The sequence below is a fragment of the Oncorhynchus tshawytscha genome, linkage group LG12 (assembly GCF_018296145.1).
Source record: "Oncorhynchus tshawytscha isolate Ot180627B linkage group LG12, Otsh_v2.0, whole genome shotgun sequence".
Lineage (NCBI taxonomy): Eukaryota > Metazoa > Chordata > Actinopteri > Salmoniformes > Salmonidae > Oncorhynchus > Oncorhynchus tshawytscha.
The window spans coordinates 25,346,591-25,363,920 of record NC_056440.1 but is presented as its reverse complement, the minus strand read 5'-3'; the positions used below and the strand labels follow the sequence as shown (position 1 = coordinate 25,363,920).

The 17,330-nt window shown below is 43.8% G+C and overlaps 1 protein-coding gene across 7 annotated transcripts in view; it reads right to left on the bottom strand.

The window, feature by feature from the left end:
- LOC112262786 (protein unc-45 homolog B) overlaps nt 1–17,330 on the bottom strand; it is a 37,781-nt gene that overhangs the window by 8,117 nt on the left and 12,334 nt on the right. For all 7 annotated transcript variants that reach the window (XM_042331485.1, XM_042331481.1, XM_042331482.1 and 4 more), the window contains exons 16-20: nt 16,982–17,095; nt 14,408–14,523; nt 13,995–14,112; nt 13,732–13,887; nt 11,619–13,292 (exon numbers count right to left, since the gene is read on the bottom strand). In XM_042331485.1, the coding sequence (XP_042187419.1) occupies nt 13,023–13,292; nt 13,732–13,887; nt 13,995–14,112; nt 14,408–14,523; nt 16,982–17,095 (774 nt within the window). In that variant the 3' untranslated portion in view covers nt 11,619–13,022. The remainder of the gene's footprint in view (nt 1–11,618; nt 13,293–13,731; nt 13,888–13,994; nt 14,113–14,407; nt 14,524–16,981; nt 17,096–17,330) is intronic.

Here is a 17,330-nt window from a genome sequence, read left to right as displayed (position 1 = left end):
TTGAGAATACAAATCGACCTCAAATTCCATTCATGATCCTTCTCTCCAGCCATTAGCAAAAACATAAAATGTACATTTGTCAAATATTCAACTTTTTTAAATAGAAAAAGACCCTACATTTACAACAGCTTTCATTAACAAGTCATACTATTTAGACTATAAATGTCCATTGGAATGTGACTTGAAAAATAGTGTTAGGATACTCAGAAAATAATATCAAAGTTTGGTGTTTCAAATATTTTGATGCCATAACTTCCCTCAGTGAATCGCTGGCATTGCAGTGCAATCTGCTGAGAGCTGAGATCCTGCAATTATACTACTTCTGGTTACATCTAGGCCTGGGGAGAATCTCAATTGGATTACCTCGATTCCTCGCCTCTTTTTGAAAAATGTCAAAAGTACTCAAGGAGAGGAGGCGAGGAGATGAAACGTGGAAACAAATGCACTTGAAATAAATGAGATGGGTGGAATCCCAAAACACATATGTAAAGTGGTAAAAAAAATCTATTTAACTAGTTGTGCAAGACATTTTATAGATAAAAGGACAAGTAGCGGTATCATTTTTAAATGTGTGCATGTTTTCTATGCTGAGAAAACAGCTGATTCAAAGGTGGTGTGGCAGATTTCAAAACTCTTCAGCAGTAGGGTCGGCCTACACCCGAGTATCCTCCACCAGAGGAGGCAATCAAATAGTAGAGAAAACTCCCCTGTTCACCTATTGGGCCGTCAAAGTTTTCACCATGCAAAGCCCTAGTTATTTTTTTGCTTTGACTAAGTCATTTCTGAAGATGATTTACTTCATGGTGATCAGCGATTCATTTATGCAGGTCCCTCATTTTAAGGTCAACCCTGTTATGTGAACTGAACAATTGATTTAATATGGTGAAACTTTTCCCATTTATATTTTTTAAGAATCATTGAACATCTAATTAGAGGTCAACTGATTATGATTTTTCAACACCGATACCGATTATTGGAGGACCAAAAAAAGGCGATACAGATTAAAAATCGGCCGATTCTTATTTATAATAATGACAATAACAATACTGAATGAACACTTATTTTAACATAATACATAAAAATCCATTTAGCCTCAAATAAATAATGAAACATGTTCAATTTGGTTTAAATAAATGCAAAAACAAGTGTTGGAGAAGAAAGTAAAAGTGCAATATGTGCCATGTAAGAAAGCTAACGTTTAAGTTCCTTGCTCAGAACATGAGAACATATGAAAGCTGGTGGTTCCTTTTAACATGAGTCTTCAATATTCCCAGGTAAGAAGTTTTAGGTTGTAGTTATTATAGGACTCTCTCTCTATACCATTTGTATTTCATATACCTTTGACTATTGGATGTTTATATGGATGTTGGATGATATTGGATGGTTATAGGCACTTTAGTATTGTAACGGTATAGCTTCCGTCCCCCTCCGATTAATCGGTTGACCTCGATTTCAAGTTTCATAATCGGAAATCGGTATTTTTGGGCGCCGATTTTTTTGACATACCTTTATTTAACTATGCAAGTCAGTTAAGAACACATTCTTATTTTCAATGACGGCCTAGGAACGGTGGGTTAACTGCCTCGTTCAGGGGCAGAACGACATTTTCACCTTGTCAGCTCGGGGGATTCAATCTTGCAACCTTACAGTTAACTAGTCCAACGCAATAACGACCTGCCGCTCTCTCGTTGCACTCCACAAGGAGACTGCATGTTACGCGAATGCAGTAAGCCAAGGTAAGTTGCTAGCTAGCATTAAACTGATCTTGTAAAAAACAATCAATCATAATCACTAGTTAACTAAACATGGTTGATGATATTACTAGATATTATCTAGCGGTGGAAGATATTAGTAGATATTAGACCGGTGGAAATATGTCCTTTGGTCTGATGAGTCTAATGTTGAGATTTTTGGTTCCAACCGCTGTGTCTTTGTGAAAAGCAGAGTAGGTGAACAGATGATCTCTGCATGTGTGGTTCCCACCGTGAAACAGAGGTGTGATGGTGTGGGGGTGCTTTGCTGGTGACACTGTCTGATTTATTTAGAATTCAAGGCACACTTAACCAGCACAGCTACCACAGCATTCTGCAGCACTACGCCATCCCATCTGGTTTGCGCTTAGTGTGACTGTCATTTGTTTTTCAACAGGACAATGACCCAACACCCCCCCAGGCTGTGTAAGGGCTATTTGAACAAGGAGGAGAGTGATGGTGCTACATCAGGTGATCTGGCCTCCACAAATCACCCAACCTCAGCCCAATTGAGATGGTTTTGGATGAGTTGGACCAGAGTGAAGGAAAAGCAGCCAACAAGTGCTCAGCATATGTGGAAACTCCTTCAAGACTGTTGGAAAAACATTACTCATGAAGCTGGTTGAGAGAATGCAAGAGTGTGCAAAGCTGTCAAGGCAAAGGGTGGCTACATTGAAGAATCTCTAAAATATATTTTGATTAGTTTAACACTTTTTTGGTTACTACATATGTAATAATTTGTCTTCACTATTATTCTACAATGTAGAAAATAGCAAAAATAAAGAAACCCTTGAATGAGTAGGTGTCCAAACTTTTGACTGGTACTGTATATCTCCACATATGCCAAAAACAAATTATTCATTCTTTAAGCTCATGGAGGTAAGTAATCTCATTGAGGATTTCCAATCACCTCCAAAATACATTTGGCATCCACAAATGTATCTAAAAGTAAACAGATTTCCTGCTCAAAATCTTGAAATAGGTCTTTGTGTCTCACCCTGATCCATTTCACCTGTCTTTGTGATTGTCTCCACCCCCTCCAGGTGTCACTTATTTTCCCCAGTGTATTTATCCCTGTGTTTCCTGTCTCTCTGTGCCAGTTCGTCTTGTATGTTTCCAAGTCAACCAGCATTTTTCCCGTTCTCCTGCTATTTGCATTCTTCTTTCTCATCCTCTCGGTTTTGACCCATGCCCGTTTCTGGACTTTGTACCCACCTGCCTGACCATTCTGCCTCCTGTGTCTGCATTTGAGTCTCGCATTGTTTTTTTTAACTGTTATTTGTAGCATAAATGTTTCCCAAAATGAAAGGCACAACATTCACATCTATAAGTAAAATCAACCATCTTCCAGAATGATCAGCCTTACGCTTGACTATTGCTGGACGCAGACGTCTAACTCCCTTCATAGACTTTGAGAGCACTGGGTGGCCAACCATGGGTCCCTCCTGGCCATCGTCCTGGCACATTGAAATTGTGGCAAACACACTCTCAAAGTAGAGTCATGCTCAGCCCGCATCAAGCAGTGATTGTAAACTGTAAAACTGCTTGTACATCCCCACGACTCATGGCAAAATTATGACCATCACACCAAGTACAGAATATGCCCCCAGCGCATTTGATACGATGCGTTGGTGGAAGAAGCAGCCCTGGCGTTCTGAAACGGGTTTACCACATTGTCCTGAATGCCTAGACTTGCCCATTTACGCCTCTCAGGGGCCAAGCCCAAAAGCTGGAGGCAGCGTGTGTCTGGATGCCACAGCGTGTCCCCTGAGCCTGAGAGAGCAGGTTGGGTCTTATTGGCAGCTGCCATGGGATCCCAGAGAGGGACAATAGGAGGCTGAACCATGGTCGTCTCGGCCAGTATGGGGCAATCAGGAGCAGCTGGTGGTCCTTCACACTAACCCTGTCTAGTGTATTTGTGATCAGGGGAAATGGTGGGAATGCATAAAGTGTAACTGTCGGCCAATCGTGAGCGAGAGCGTCCAAACCCAGAGGGCCTGGAGGGTCCGACATCGAGAACCACGACATCAAGAACCAGCTGGAACAATGAGTGTTCTCCTGAGATGCAAAGAGGTTCATCTGCACTCTCCCAAACCTTTCCCCACAGCTGTAACACGACCTGAGGGTGTAGACTCCAGTCCCGCTTCAGCAGGCCATTTCTAGAAAGCATTCCGCTGCCCGGTTCAAAACCCCGGGGATGTGCTCTGCCCGCAGTGACGTTAAGCAGGTCTGAGCCCACAGCAAGAGCTCCAGATACTTACCTCGCAGAGGTGCTGTGATCTCAGTCCCCCCAGTAATTGATATACACCACTAGTGGTGTTGTCTGATCTGACCAGGACATGCTTCCCCTTCAAGTAGGGCAGGAACTGTTGAGAGTGCCAGTCAAACCACCCTGAGCTCCAGCACATTGATGCGCTTTCCACTCCATGGGGGGCTCCTGCCACCACTCGCTGCCATGCTTCTCAACACTGGCCCCCAACCTGCTAGTGAGGCATCAGTGCACACATGCTCCCTGCGGTGGACTCTTTTCAGTATCACTCCCTCGAACAGGAAGGCGTGAGAGTGCCATTTCAGAGTCCTCACACATGCATTAGTCACCGGTAGCTGACGATGTCTGTGTCGTCTCTGGTGTAGATGGTGAGAGTTGAACCATAGCTGGAGTGGCCTGAGGTGAGGAAGGCCCAGTGGAATCCACAGAGAAGCCAACGTGAGTATGCCGAGTAGCTTCTGGCACTCTAATACGGACACGGCTCATCCAAGCAGGAAACGGTCTAGGTAGGTCTGTATCTTCTCCAATCTCACCTGAGGGAGACGTGCTCTCAGAAAATGTGAATAAAATCAACATCCCCAGGAAGACCACCATCTGTGAGGGAGTCAGGTTGTTCTTCACCCTGTCTAGGGTGAGGCCCTGGTCTTGAATGTCATTCACGATTATCCTTTGGTCTGCTGTAGCTTGCTCTCTTGATTGAGCACACACCAGCCAGTCATCCAGGTAGGTCAGCACTAGAATACCCTGGTACGTGATAGGCGCTAGGACTACGTCCATGTACGTGGCGCTAGTGAGAGGCTGAACAGGAGGACTTTGAATTCGTAAGCCACAGAGGTACTTCCAGTGATCTCGATGAACAGGAACGTGGAAGTACGCATTCTTCAGGTCGAGCTCGAGACTGCCTGCAACACCTGCGCTGGTGAGAGCATCTTGAACTTGAGCTCCTTTAAACATTTGTTGAGGTCAGGATCATCTGAAAGTTGGAACTATGAAATACGTTGAGTAGAACCCACTTCGCCATTCTAGTGGCTCTACCTTCCTGATTGCATCCTTGCTCAGGAGCAAGACCAATCTCCAACCAGAGCGCCTCTTTCCTCACCCCATCTGCCACTCTAGGTGACGCAGATGCTCCTGTAGGTCGTCGGTATCAGAATTGGAGTTTGTAACCCCCCAGAACTGTGCCCAGAACCCAGAGAGCATCCTTGCCTCTCCCAGTTTGCCGTTTGGGCCAGGAAAAGACGTCAGAGGCCAAACGCCAGCACCTCAGGAGTACTGCCAGGGCCCATGCGTTTTAGCAGTGTGCCACTGCTTGTAAGGGTGGTCACGACTAGAGGTTGACTGACTAACCTCACTAGGGCAGGGGGCATTATTTTCACCTCCAGATGAAAAGCGTGCCCAAAGTAAACTGCCTGTTACTCAGGCCCAGAAGCTAGGATATGCATATAATTGGTAGATTTGGATAGAAAACAATAAAGTTTCTAAAGCTGTTAAAATAATGTCTGTGGGTATAACAGAACTAATATGGCAGGCAGAAACCTGAGAAGAATCCATCCAGGAAGTGGGATTTTATTTATGTTTGTAGTTTTTCCATTGACTGCCTATACAGTATCCCATGACTTAGGACTCAAATTGTTGACATCTAGTGGAAGCCATAGGAAGTGCAGTCTTTAGAAATTGTTTCAGGCTTGTATTCTGAAAAATGAGGGAGTAAGACCACTGAATAAGTGGATAGTGGAAAGTCCCCAGACCCGTTTTCTGAGCACGACCGAGAGCGCATCTTTCTTGTTTTTCTTTTATATTGACAAAGCTATTGTCCGGTTGAAATATTGATTATTATGACTAAAAAACAACCTGGGGATTGATTATAAACATCGTTTGACATGTTTCTACGAACTTTACGGATACTATTTGGATTTGTCATCTGCCTGTTGTGACTGCCTTTGAGCCATTGGATAACTGAACAAAACGGAGGTTTTTGGATATAAAGAGGGACTTGATCGAACAAACATTTATTGTGAAACTGGGAGTGCAACCATATGAAGATCAAAGGTAAGTGATTCATTTTATCACTATTTTCTGACTTTTGTAACTCCAATACTTGGCTGGTAACTGTTTGTAAATGTTTTGTGTGCTGGGCGCTGTCCTCAGATAATAACATGGTATGCTTTCGCTGTAAAGCCTTTTTGAAATCTGACACCGCGGTTGGATTATCAAGAAGTTAATCTTTAAGCCGATGTATAACACTTGTATGTTTTATGAATTTTTATTATGAGTATTTCTGTTTTTGAATTTGGTGCTCTGCAATTTCACCGGATGTTGGCCAGGTAGGAGGGTAGCGTCCCACATACCCATAAGAAGTTAAATCGGCATGGCCAATTTCAAGTTTCATAAGAATTGGTCATTATTATGGCCGATTACATTGCACTTCACGAGGAGACTGCGTGGCAGGCTAATCACCTGTCACGCGAGTGCAGCAAGGAGCCATGGTAAGTTGCTAACTAGCATTAAACATCTTATAACAAACAATCAACCTTAACATAATCACTAGTTAACTACACATAGTTGATGATATTACTCGTTTAACTAGCTTGTCCCGCATTGCATATAATTAATGTGGTGGCTGTTAATTTATCATCAAATCACAGCCTACTTCGCCAAACGGGTGATTTAACAAGCGCATTTGCGAAAAAAGCACTGTGGTGCACCAATGTACCCAACCATAAACATCAAATGGCTTCCTTGAAATCAATAAACAAGTATATATTTTTAAACCTGCATATTTAGTTAAGAAATTCATGTTAGCAGGCAATATTAACTAGGGAAATTGTGTCACTTCTCGTGTTCTGTGCAAGCAGAGTCAGGATATATGCAGGAGTTTGGGCCGCCTGGCTCGTTGCGAACGGTTTCTTCCTAACAACGACCGTAATTAATTTGCCAGAATTTAACATAATTATGACATAACATTGAAGGTTGTGCAATGTAACAGCAATATTTAGACTTAGGGTTGTCACCCATTCAAGAAAATACGGAACGGTTCCGTATTTCACTGAAAGAATAAACGTTTTGTTTTTGAAATGATAGTTTCCAGATTTGACCATATTAATGACCTAAGGCTCGTATTTCTGTGTGTTTATTATAATTAAGTCTATTATTTCATATTTGATAGAGCAGTCTGACTGAGCGGTGGTAGGCAGCAACAGGTTCGTAAGCATTCATTCAAACAGCACTTTTTTCTGCATTTGCCAGCAGCTCTTCGCAATGCTTGAAGCACAGCGCTGTTTATGACTTCAAGCCTATCAACTCCCGAGATTAGGCTGGCAACACTAGTGCCTATAAGAACATCTAATAGTCAAAAGGTGTATGAAATACAAATGGTATAAAGAGAAAGTCCTATAATAACTAAAACTTCTTACCTGGGAATATTGAAGACTCATGTTAAAAGGAACCACCAGCTTTCACATGTTCTCAGGTTATGAGCAAAAAAGAAAACAATTTGCCGATTAATCTGTATCGCCTTTTTTTGGTCCTCCAATAAAATCAGTATCGGTGTAGAAAAATCATTTTTAAAAATTATAAAAGGTCGACCTCTAGTTGACACCTCCCATCCTGCCCAGTCTTCCTGCTCCTCCAAGGGTCAGGGCGCACAGTTTCCAAGAACTGCTGCAAAGTCGCTCTGTCTTTGCTCAGTTTTGTAGTCTGCTGTATGAGGTTGTTGACCCCTCACCCAATGGTGGAACCTGGCATGAAGGGGAGCTCCAAGAATGTTTTCTTATCTGGCGGAGGCAGTTTAGATTGTGCAGTCACCACTGAAGCCAAAGCCTTGCGGTTGGCACGTGCCATATCCGTCTGGAGCATTGTGAGCAGCCTTGACACCTTTGTGGCCTCCTTAAGAAGCTCGTCATCACCACCTGGGAGGCGAGGGATCAGCAGGGCTAGGTAGGATTGCAGCATCGTAGCCGCTTCTACAAGGCACGCCTTGATGGAGAGGGTCCCGAAAGTGCTTTGCAGCCGTTTATCACTTACCCTTTCAGGTCCTGGTTTGAGGCAAGGCACCATTCCAACGATCTCCTTGTCAAGGAGGATCATGGCAACCACCATGTCATCCATCACTGGATTGTGGTCTAGCCCCAAGGACTCTGCATCCATTAGGAGAGTCCACGGCCTGGTCTGGTTGTCACAATGGAAGCCCCCTTCCATCTTGCGCCAGTATTTGCGGAGAGCCAAAGCGAACTTGGGGCAGATGGGGATAAGGAGCTGCTCAGATGGTGCTTCTTCCAGCTTGATATCAAGGGCGGTAGCCACCCTCGCTAAAAGCTCCAGTGTTGCTTACGTCACCGCCTGGGGTGCCTCTGTAGAGGCGCTCCCATCTTCAGATGGCGCTGTGGACTGGGTCGATCCCTGATGTGCGCGGAACACTGGAGCACTGTCACCCAACTCCAACTTGTCTCCAGAGTGGAGAGAGGGCCTTGTTGCCGTCATCATCCCCCCGTAAAGCATCCCCTTCCTCCCGCAGGCTTTCCGCCTGATGTTTGAGGCAGATCAACTCCTTAGCCGTACTAAGTTTGGAGGGTGGGTCCCCAAAGCGGCCGAAGGGGTGCTGCCGCGACGACGCATCAACCCAGAGGGGGAATACGGTCATCAGATGGGAGGACTGTACTGTGGCCCTCATCCCCTTCAGGCGTGCTAAGCACATGTTTTCCAAAGGCGGCGCAGGCCAAACAACTATTAGGTTCTCTAACCACTCTTGTGTGTGATCTAACCCAAGACAGGTCATGTAGGCAGAGTGTGCTCTTAAGTTATTGAATACACTCTAACATAGAGCTCTTACCAAGCGAATGCTCTCTGGAATGAGCTGAGAAAAGGTAGTGTAGCGGCAGCTATTTAAGGGGGTCAGCTGCAGCAATACCCAGAACACGGGACTAATCTGATATTCTTACTTGGAATGTATCCTGCTGAGCGAAAGGATACCACATTGGCGTGATCCAATATAGTGCTACATAACAGCACAGCAGACAATCACTCATTGTTTCATGCAGTCTCCCTCTTGTTCCGGAAGCACGTAGAGTTTCAAATTCAATCTCATCTGATTTCCTCCCTTTCTTGGGAGCGGGGGTGTTGGACACATAGTCCGGCTGCTCCACCAGATCAGGGCAAGTTGCATCAGAACGTGCATAACAGTGAGTCTTTTCTGTTAGCCTTCTTAGCTAGCTAGTGGAGTAGTTTAGATGTTAAAACATTCCACTTCATGAAGGGTATCATCAAAAGGCTATTTTTTCTTGCACTTTTAATTCAGTGCAACATCAGATTACCAATTTGGCCAGGTTTGTTCACAAAAAAAAAAAAATTGTTAAGCGGGAAAAATCAAACAAAAGTTCATCAGGCACTGTATACTACGACCACATGGAACAAAGAGACCGATATTTCACCAGATATATAAAATGTGAAGCATCCAGTTGGCATTTCCACTCACTAACACTGGGTGGTGAGAGGAAGTCCAGTGGCAGAAGATGTCGAGATGGATTTTAGCCAATGGCGGAAAAAGTACCCAATTGTCATACTTGAGCAAAGATAAATTCATAGAAAATGACTCAAGTAAATGTGAAGGTCACTTAAGTAAAAGTGTAACATATTTGGTTTTAAATATACATAAGTATCAAAAGTACAGTGGGCAAAAAAGTATTTAGTCAGCCACCAATTGTGCAAGTTCACCCACTTAAAAAAATTTGGCCTGTAATTTATCATAGGTACACTTCAACTATTACAGACAAAATGAGAAGAAAAATCCAGAAAATCACATTGTAGGATTTTTAATGAATTTATTTGCAAATTATGGTGGAAAATAAGTATTTGGTCACCTACAAACAAGCAAGATTTCTGGCTCTCACAGACCTGTAACTTCTTTAAGAGGCTCCTCTGTCCTCCACTCGTTACCTGTATTAATGGCACCTGTTTGAACTTGTATCAGTATAAAAGACACCAGTCCACAACCTCAAACAGTCACACTCCAAACTCCACTATGGCCAAGACCAAAGAGCTGTCAAAGGACACCAGAAACAAAATTGTAGACCTGTACCAGGCTGTGAAGACTGAATCTGCAATAGGTAAGCAGCTTGGTTTGAAGAAATCAACTGTGGGAGCAATTATTAGGAAATGGAAGACATACAAGACCACTGATAATCTCCCTCGATCTGGGGCTCCACGCAAGATCTCACCCCGTGGGGTCAAAATGATCACAAGAACGGTGAGCAAAAATCCCAGAACCACACGGGGGGACCTAGTGATTGAGCTGCAGAGCGGTGACCAAAGTAACAAAGCCTACCATAAGCAAGGGCATTGAATATGAAACGTGGATGGGTCTTTCAGCATGACAATGATCCCAAACACACCGCCCGGGCAACGAAGGAGTGGCTTCGTAAGAAGTATTTCAAGGTCCTGGAGTGGCCTAGCCAGTCTCCAGATCTCAACCCCATAGAAAATCTTTGGAGGGAGTTGAAAGTCCGTGTTGCCCAGCAACAGCCCCAAAACGTCACTGCTCTAGGAGATCTGCATGGAGGAATGGGCCAAAATACCAGCAACAGTGTGTGAAAACCTAGTCAAACATTTTCTGTAAGTCTTCACCTCTGTCATTGCCAACAAAGGGTATATAACAAAGTATTGCGATAAACTTTTGTTATTGACCAAATACTTATTTTCCACCATAATTTGCAAATAAATTCATTAAAAAAGCCTACAATGTGATTTTCTCTCTCATTTTGTATGCCATAGTTGAAGTGACCTATGATAAATCACAGGCCTCTCATCTTTTTAAGTGGGAGAACTTGCACAATTGGTGGCTGACTAAATACTTTTTTGCCCCACTGTATAAATCATTTCACGTTCCTTATATTAAGTAAACCACACTGCACAATTCTAGTTTTTTTTTTTTTTACAGATAGCCAGGGGCACACGCCAACAATTTACAAATGAAGACATTCTGCTTTTGCTTCGATCACACCGACTATGTCGTTGCATTTTGGTACACCGGCATTACATTAATTTCCAATGAAACGCTGCGTTTGCCTTTCAGCATTGTGGATTGATTTATCGAACGTATGCGTCAAACTGTATGAGTAGGCGGCTTGACAGAAACGGTCTAAACGTCGACAAAAAATTATTTATCACTGGACAAGTTAATGGAAACATAGTTACGGTTAACTATTTACACTTACCTTATTTCTGGTAATCACAAATAACGATGCAATACCCGCCGACAGGAAAAGTCAACTAGTACGTTCGTTTGAAGTGTAAGGTGGAGAAAATTCAGTGTTGCCAACTAATTTCGAGTGTAACACGGAACCCAAACCGACTGCGCGCATTTATCGTGCATACATTTATTTTGCCCCCCACACCAAACGTCATCACAACACGCAGGTTAAAATATCAAAACAAACTCTGAACCAATTACATTAATTTGGGGACAGGTCGAAAAGCATTAAACATGTATGGCAATTTAGCTAGTTAGCTTGCACTTGCTAGCTAACGTTAATTGGTCCTATTTGGCTAACTTGCTGTTGCTTGCTAATTTGTCCTGGGATAGAAACATTAAGCTGTTATTTTACCTGAAATGCACAAGGACCTCTACTCCGACAATTAATCCACACAAACCGGCCAACCGAATCGTTTCTAGTCATCTCTCCTCCTTCCAGGCTTTTTCATCGTTTAATTTATATGGTGATCGCATCGAGGCAGGTTGATTTGTTGCTAATTGACGTTGCGATGTCATTGTGAGAACGTAATGAAAACTGTGTCATTACGAATAATACAATGACGTTACTCAAATTGACTGGCCATCTCAGCAAAAAAATATTATTTTACATTTGTTCAGGTACAGACCCACTATTTTCTGTACAATTTTGATTGATGTTGTAAGTTCTGTTCAAGATCAAACATTCGTGTCCAACTATATTCATTGGTTTTGGCTAGTCGAACCCGTACTACTGCTGCTGCAGTCAGCCAACAATGATTTGCAATTTACTGTGCACAGCTGAGCGCTTGCTGCTGACGTCACTCACAACGCACTTTTGCAGCCAGGCCCGTGTTGTGACAGAATCTTTTTTTGTGTCATTTAGAGGGAAAATGCGTGCATTTTAGCGTTTGAGTCACTTTTCAAAAGTTGCTAAAAATTTCAAATACATTTTTAAAACTAGGTCAATTTGTTGTCAGGTGCCGTTTGAAAAAATAGTTGCCAGGGTAGTCTGAAAAGTTGCTAAATCGAGCAACAAAATTGCTAAATTGGCATCACTGGGAGAAATACTGTAGGTACGTGCACTACGATACCAATATTTTAGAAAGGCGGGGTTTGAGTGTCTGGTATCTATTGACAACCCTAACAATCCATGCAAGAATCAAACAGCATATTTTCCTAAAAATCCAATCTTTATCCTTAAGTGAAAAATTACATTAAACAAACACCTCTCATCAACACAAATACACTTTACTTAACTGACTGAAAACTCAGATAAATATATTTGTATGGTCTCTGAATTCAGGAGAGCAGACCCTGCTTTAATTGCTCAGGTGGATCGGTCCTATCGCCTTGCCTCCATGTCCATAGGCCTACAACCTTAAATCTCTGGACCTCGATCTGTGGGATGAATCTCATCAGTCCATAAGCAAGTTACTGTAATTAGCTCTCAAGTTGTAGTTTTAGGTACAATCTGCAAGTTCAATGTCCTGTGACAAGTGTTAGCCTGACACTTTGGGGGGACTGAGGGTAGTGAGGCAGTATGGGCATCTGCAGGTGTACCCGCCAAATAAGAGGGGGAACATGAGCACTCATTGGACTAGAATGGAATTGGCATACAGGTTCTTATTTCTGTATGTGTGTGATTTGTTTCTGGTTGATTGGGTTTGTATTTCCTCTCATTGCCACAAGAGACAAATAACTTGGTGTTGCGCCTTTGAGTGGGTAGGACCAATGCATGCCAGTCCCTGGTACTACAAAAAGGTTGAGGAACACTGCTTTAAGGGGTTGTGAAGGGCTTGATGAGGCCGAGGTCCATGGCCTTGACCAGGCAGGTGCGTGCCACATCGATTACAATCTGCCTCTTGGGGTTGTCCATTGCTTTGCCAATCACTGTCAGGATCTCCAGGATCTCGCTCTCCATCAGCTTCTTGGCGAGCTCGTTGTCGTCCGAGTTCAGCATGTTGTACACGATCACAAGGCCTCTGTGCTGAATCTGGGGCTGATCATGGAGAATCAGCCTCTGAAGGATCTCCATCCACTGCAGCGTCTGTGGAGAGAACCGAGAAAAGATTGATCAGTCAGTCAAATGATTACAAGCGCTTTACATTTGACAAGTGATGTGGATGAGGCCTTATAATTATGACACATTGATTAGGTAATATATATTTTGTTCAAAATATTAGGAACACCTGCTCTTTCCATGACAGACTGACAAGATGAATGCTATGATCCCTTATTGATGTCACTTGTTAAATCCACTTCAATCAGTGTAGATGAAGGGGAGGAGTCAGTTATTGATTATGTAATATATAACTATATTCACTGTTGTGATTCTACACTAATTCGGTAACATAGAACTGTAATTAGTATCAAGATGATTCAGTGTTGTGCTTGATTGGCACAGTTCAATTAAATTAGGAACTTTGCACAGGAACTGTCCTTGGGTCACCCCAAAGTGAGTGGTGAATGCAACCAGATAGACATACCACCAGGGTCATCTTGGTGCACAGCTTCTTCTGGGCAGCGGTGAGCATGGCCAGGCCCCCGGCTGCAGCTCTCTGGAGCTTTTCATTGTCCTCAACACACATCAGCACCAGCAGCTTCAGTCTATCATTCCCATCCTCCAGGTACCGATCCTGCACCTGGAATACACACACACACACAATGATGACGTTACACTGGGTGACAAGTTTATCACACACACAATGTAATGATATTGTTCCCAAAGAGTGATGGGGTTCCCTCTTACCTCTTTGCACGTCACCAGGTTGCACATGCACTCTGTGGCTGCCTGTCTGATATGGTCATGGTCTTCAAACATGTACTGCTCAATCTCAGGGAGAGCCTTCTCTTTCAGGATCTTCACCCTAGTGCCACGGAGGATGGGAAGAAAGAGTTAATGAATCAGGCAACCATCTCATCTCCTCCACTCAAAATGGTTTGGCAGCAACAGTGAAAAAATCTAAATGAACTCTGGAAAGTCCCCAGAGCATATAATAGCCCATGTTTAGTGCCATATGAATAAACACACTTATCCTCTCACACCTCAATATTACCTTATATTGATTGTTGAATTGTGTAATTAATCCAAAATAGTCTCTGGTGTTTTGTTGGGTTATACATACATACTGTGGTGTGGTTGGTAAACAAACAGACCCTCACCTCAGTTTGTCGTTGAGACCAGCCAAATTGGTGAGACTCAGAAGTGCCTCGTAGTTCTGCACCCCATCTCTTTCAGGGTGCAACAGGCTGACCAGAGGACGCACCACCTCATAGATCTGCCAGAGAGAGATGACAAGGCATTTTTTATTTAACCAGGTAGGCTAGTTGAGAACAAGTTCTCATTTACAACTGCGACCTGGCCAAGATAAAGCAAAGCAGTGTGACACAGACAACAACACAGAGTTACATGTGGAATAAACAATAAACAAGCCAATGACACAGTAGAAAAAAAGAAAGTCTATATACAGTGTGTGCAAAAGGCATAACTAATAAATAATTACAAATTAGCAGATTAACACTGGAGTGATAAATGAGTAGATGATGTGCAAGTAGAGATACTGGTGTGCAAAAGAGCAGAAAAGTAAATACAAACAGTGTGGGGATGAGGTAGGTAGATTGGGTGGGCTATTTACAGATGGACTATGTATAGCTGCAGCGATCGGTTAGCTGATGTTTAAAGTTGGTGAGGGGAAAAAAAGTCTCCAACTTCAGCGATTTTTGCAATTCGTTCCAGTCGCTGGCAGCAGAGAACAGGAAGGAAAGGCGGCCAAACGAGGTGTTGGCTTTGGGGATGATCAGTGAGATATACCTGCTGGAACGTGTGCTACGGGTGGGTGTTGTTATCGTGACCAATGAACTGAGAAGGCGGAGCTTTACCTAGCATAGACTTATAGATGACCTGGAGCCAGTGGGTCTGGCGCCGAATATGTTGCGAGGGCCAGCTGACTAGAGCACACAGGTCGCAGTGGTGGGTGGTATAAGGTGATTTGGTAACAAAATGGATGGCACTGTGATAGACTGCATCCAGTTTGCTGAGTAGAGTATTGGAAGCTATTTTGTAGATGACATCGCCAAAGTCGAGGATCGGTAGGATAGTCAGTTTTACTAGGGTCAGTTTGGCGGCGTGAGTGAAGGAGGCTTTGTTGCGAAATAGAAAGCCGATTCTAGATTTGATTTTGGATTGGAGATGTTTAATATGAGTCTGGAAGGAGAGTTTACAGTCTAACCAGACACCTAGGTATTTATAGTTGTCCACATATTCTAGGTCGGAACCGTCCAGGGTGGTGATGCTAGTCAGGCGGGCGGGTGCGGGCAACGGACGGTTGAAAAGCATGCATTTAGTTTTACTAGTGATTAAGAGCAGTTGGAGGCCACGGAAGGCGTGTTGTATGTCATTGAAGCTCGTTTGGAGGTTAGTTAGCACAGTGTCCAAGGAAGGGCCAGAAGTATACAGAATGGTGTCGTCTGGGATTCGAAATGGTCAGTGATCTGTTTATTAACTTGGCTTTCGAAGACTTTAGATAGGCAGGGCAGAATGGATTTAGGTCTGTAACAGTTTGGGTCTAGGGTGTCACCCCCTTTGAAGAAGGGGATGACCGCGGCAGCGTTCCAATCTTTAGGGATCTCGGATGTTACGAAAGAGAGGTTGAACAGGCTGGTAATAGGAGTTGCAACAATGGCGGCGGATAGTTTTAGAAAGAGAGGGTCCAGATTTGGGGGGGGGGGAGCTGTTGGCCAGGGTTGGAGTAGCCAGGAGGAAGGCATGGCCAACCGTTGAGAAATGCTTATTGAAATCTTCGATTATCATGGATTAATTGGTGGTGACCGTATTACCTAGCCTCAGTGCAGTGGGCAGCTGGGAGGAGGTGCTCTTGTTCTCCATGGACTTTACAGTGTCCCAAAACTTTTGAGTTAGAGCTACAGGATGCACATTTCTGCTTGAAAAAGCTGGCTTTTGCTTTCCTGACTGACTGTGTGTATTGGTTCCTGACTTCCCTGAACAGTTGCATATCGCGGGGACCATTCGATGCTAATGCAGTCGGACACAGGATGTTTTTGTGCTGTTCAAGGGCAGTCAGGTCTGTAGTGAACCAAGGGCTATATCTGTTCTTAGTTCTGCATTTTTTGAACGGGGCATGCTTATCTTGAGGAAATTACTTTTAAAGACTGACCAGGCATCCTCGACTGACGGGATGAGGTCAATATCCTTCCAGGATACCCGGGCCAGGTCAATTAGAAAGGCCTGCTCGCAGAAGTGTTTTAGGGAGCGTTTGACAGTGATGAGGGGTGGTCGTTTGACCGTGGACCCATAGCGGATACAGGCAATGCAATGAGGCAGTGATCGCTGAGATCCTGATTGAAAACAGAGGTGTATTTGGAGGGCAAGTTGGTCAGGATAATGTCTATGGGGGTGCCCATGTTTACAGATTTAGGGTTGTACCTGGTGGGTTCCTTGATGATTTGTGTGTAATTGAGGGCATCTAGCTTAGATTGTAGGACTGCCGTGGTGTTACGCATATCCCAGTTTAGGTCACCTAACAGAACAAACTCTAAAGCTAGGCATGATGAGGGAGGGAGTGTAAAAGAGAGGAACCCGAAAGAGAGTGACATAGTAAGAAAGGATATGAAGGACAGAAATAAGAATAAAGTTGAGTTGAAAAAGTATGAGTTTTACCAAATGCAAGACAACTAAAATACATACACGTAACAGGAAGTGGTCAGACAGGTTCTTACCCTCTCTCCAGGGAATGCGATCTCCGGGTTGGAGACAGCAGCGATCTTGGCCAGGGCATGTGCGGCCCTTACTTTCCCTATAGCTGATCCCTCCAGAGCCAGTGGGATCAGAGCCTGGTGATCACACAGCAAGAGATCAGAGGTTCAGACACAGACCCACACACACTTCAACTTTTACTGTGACATTACAACATACTCTAGCCCAGGGGTCGGCAACCCTGTTCCTGAATGCTGCAGGTATTGCAGGATATTGTCCCAACTAGGCACCATGCCAGACCAACTGAGCTAATTTATCAGTTCAGTGATTGACTCAATTCAACACACCTGATCTTCCAGCTTGGTTAAATCA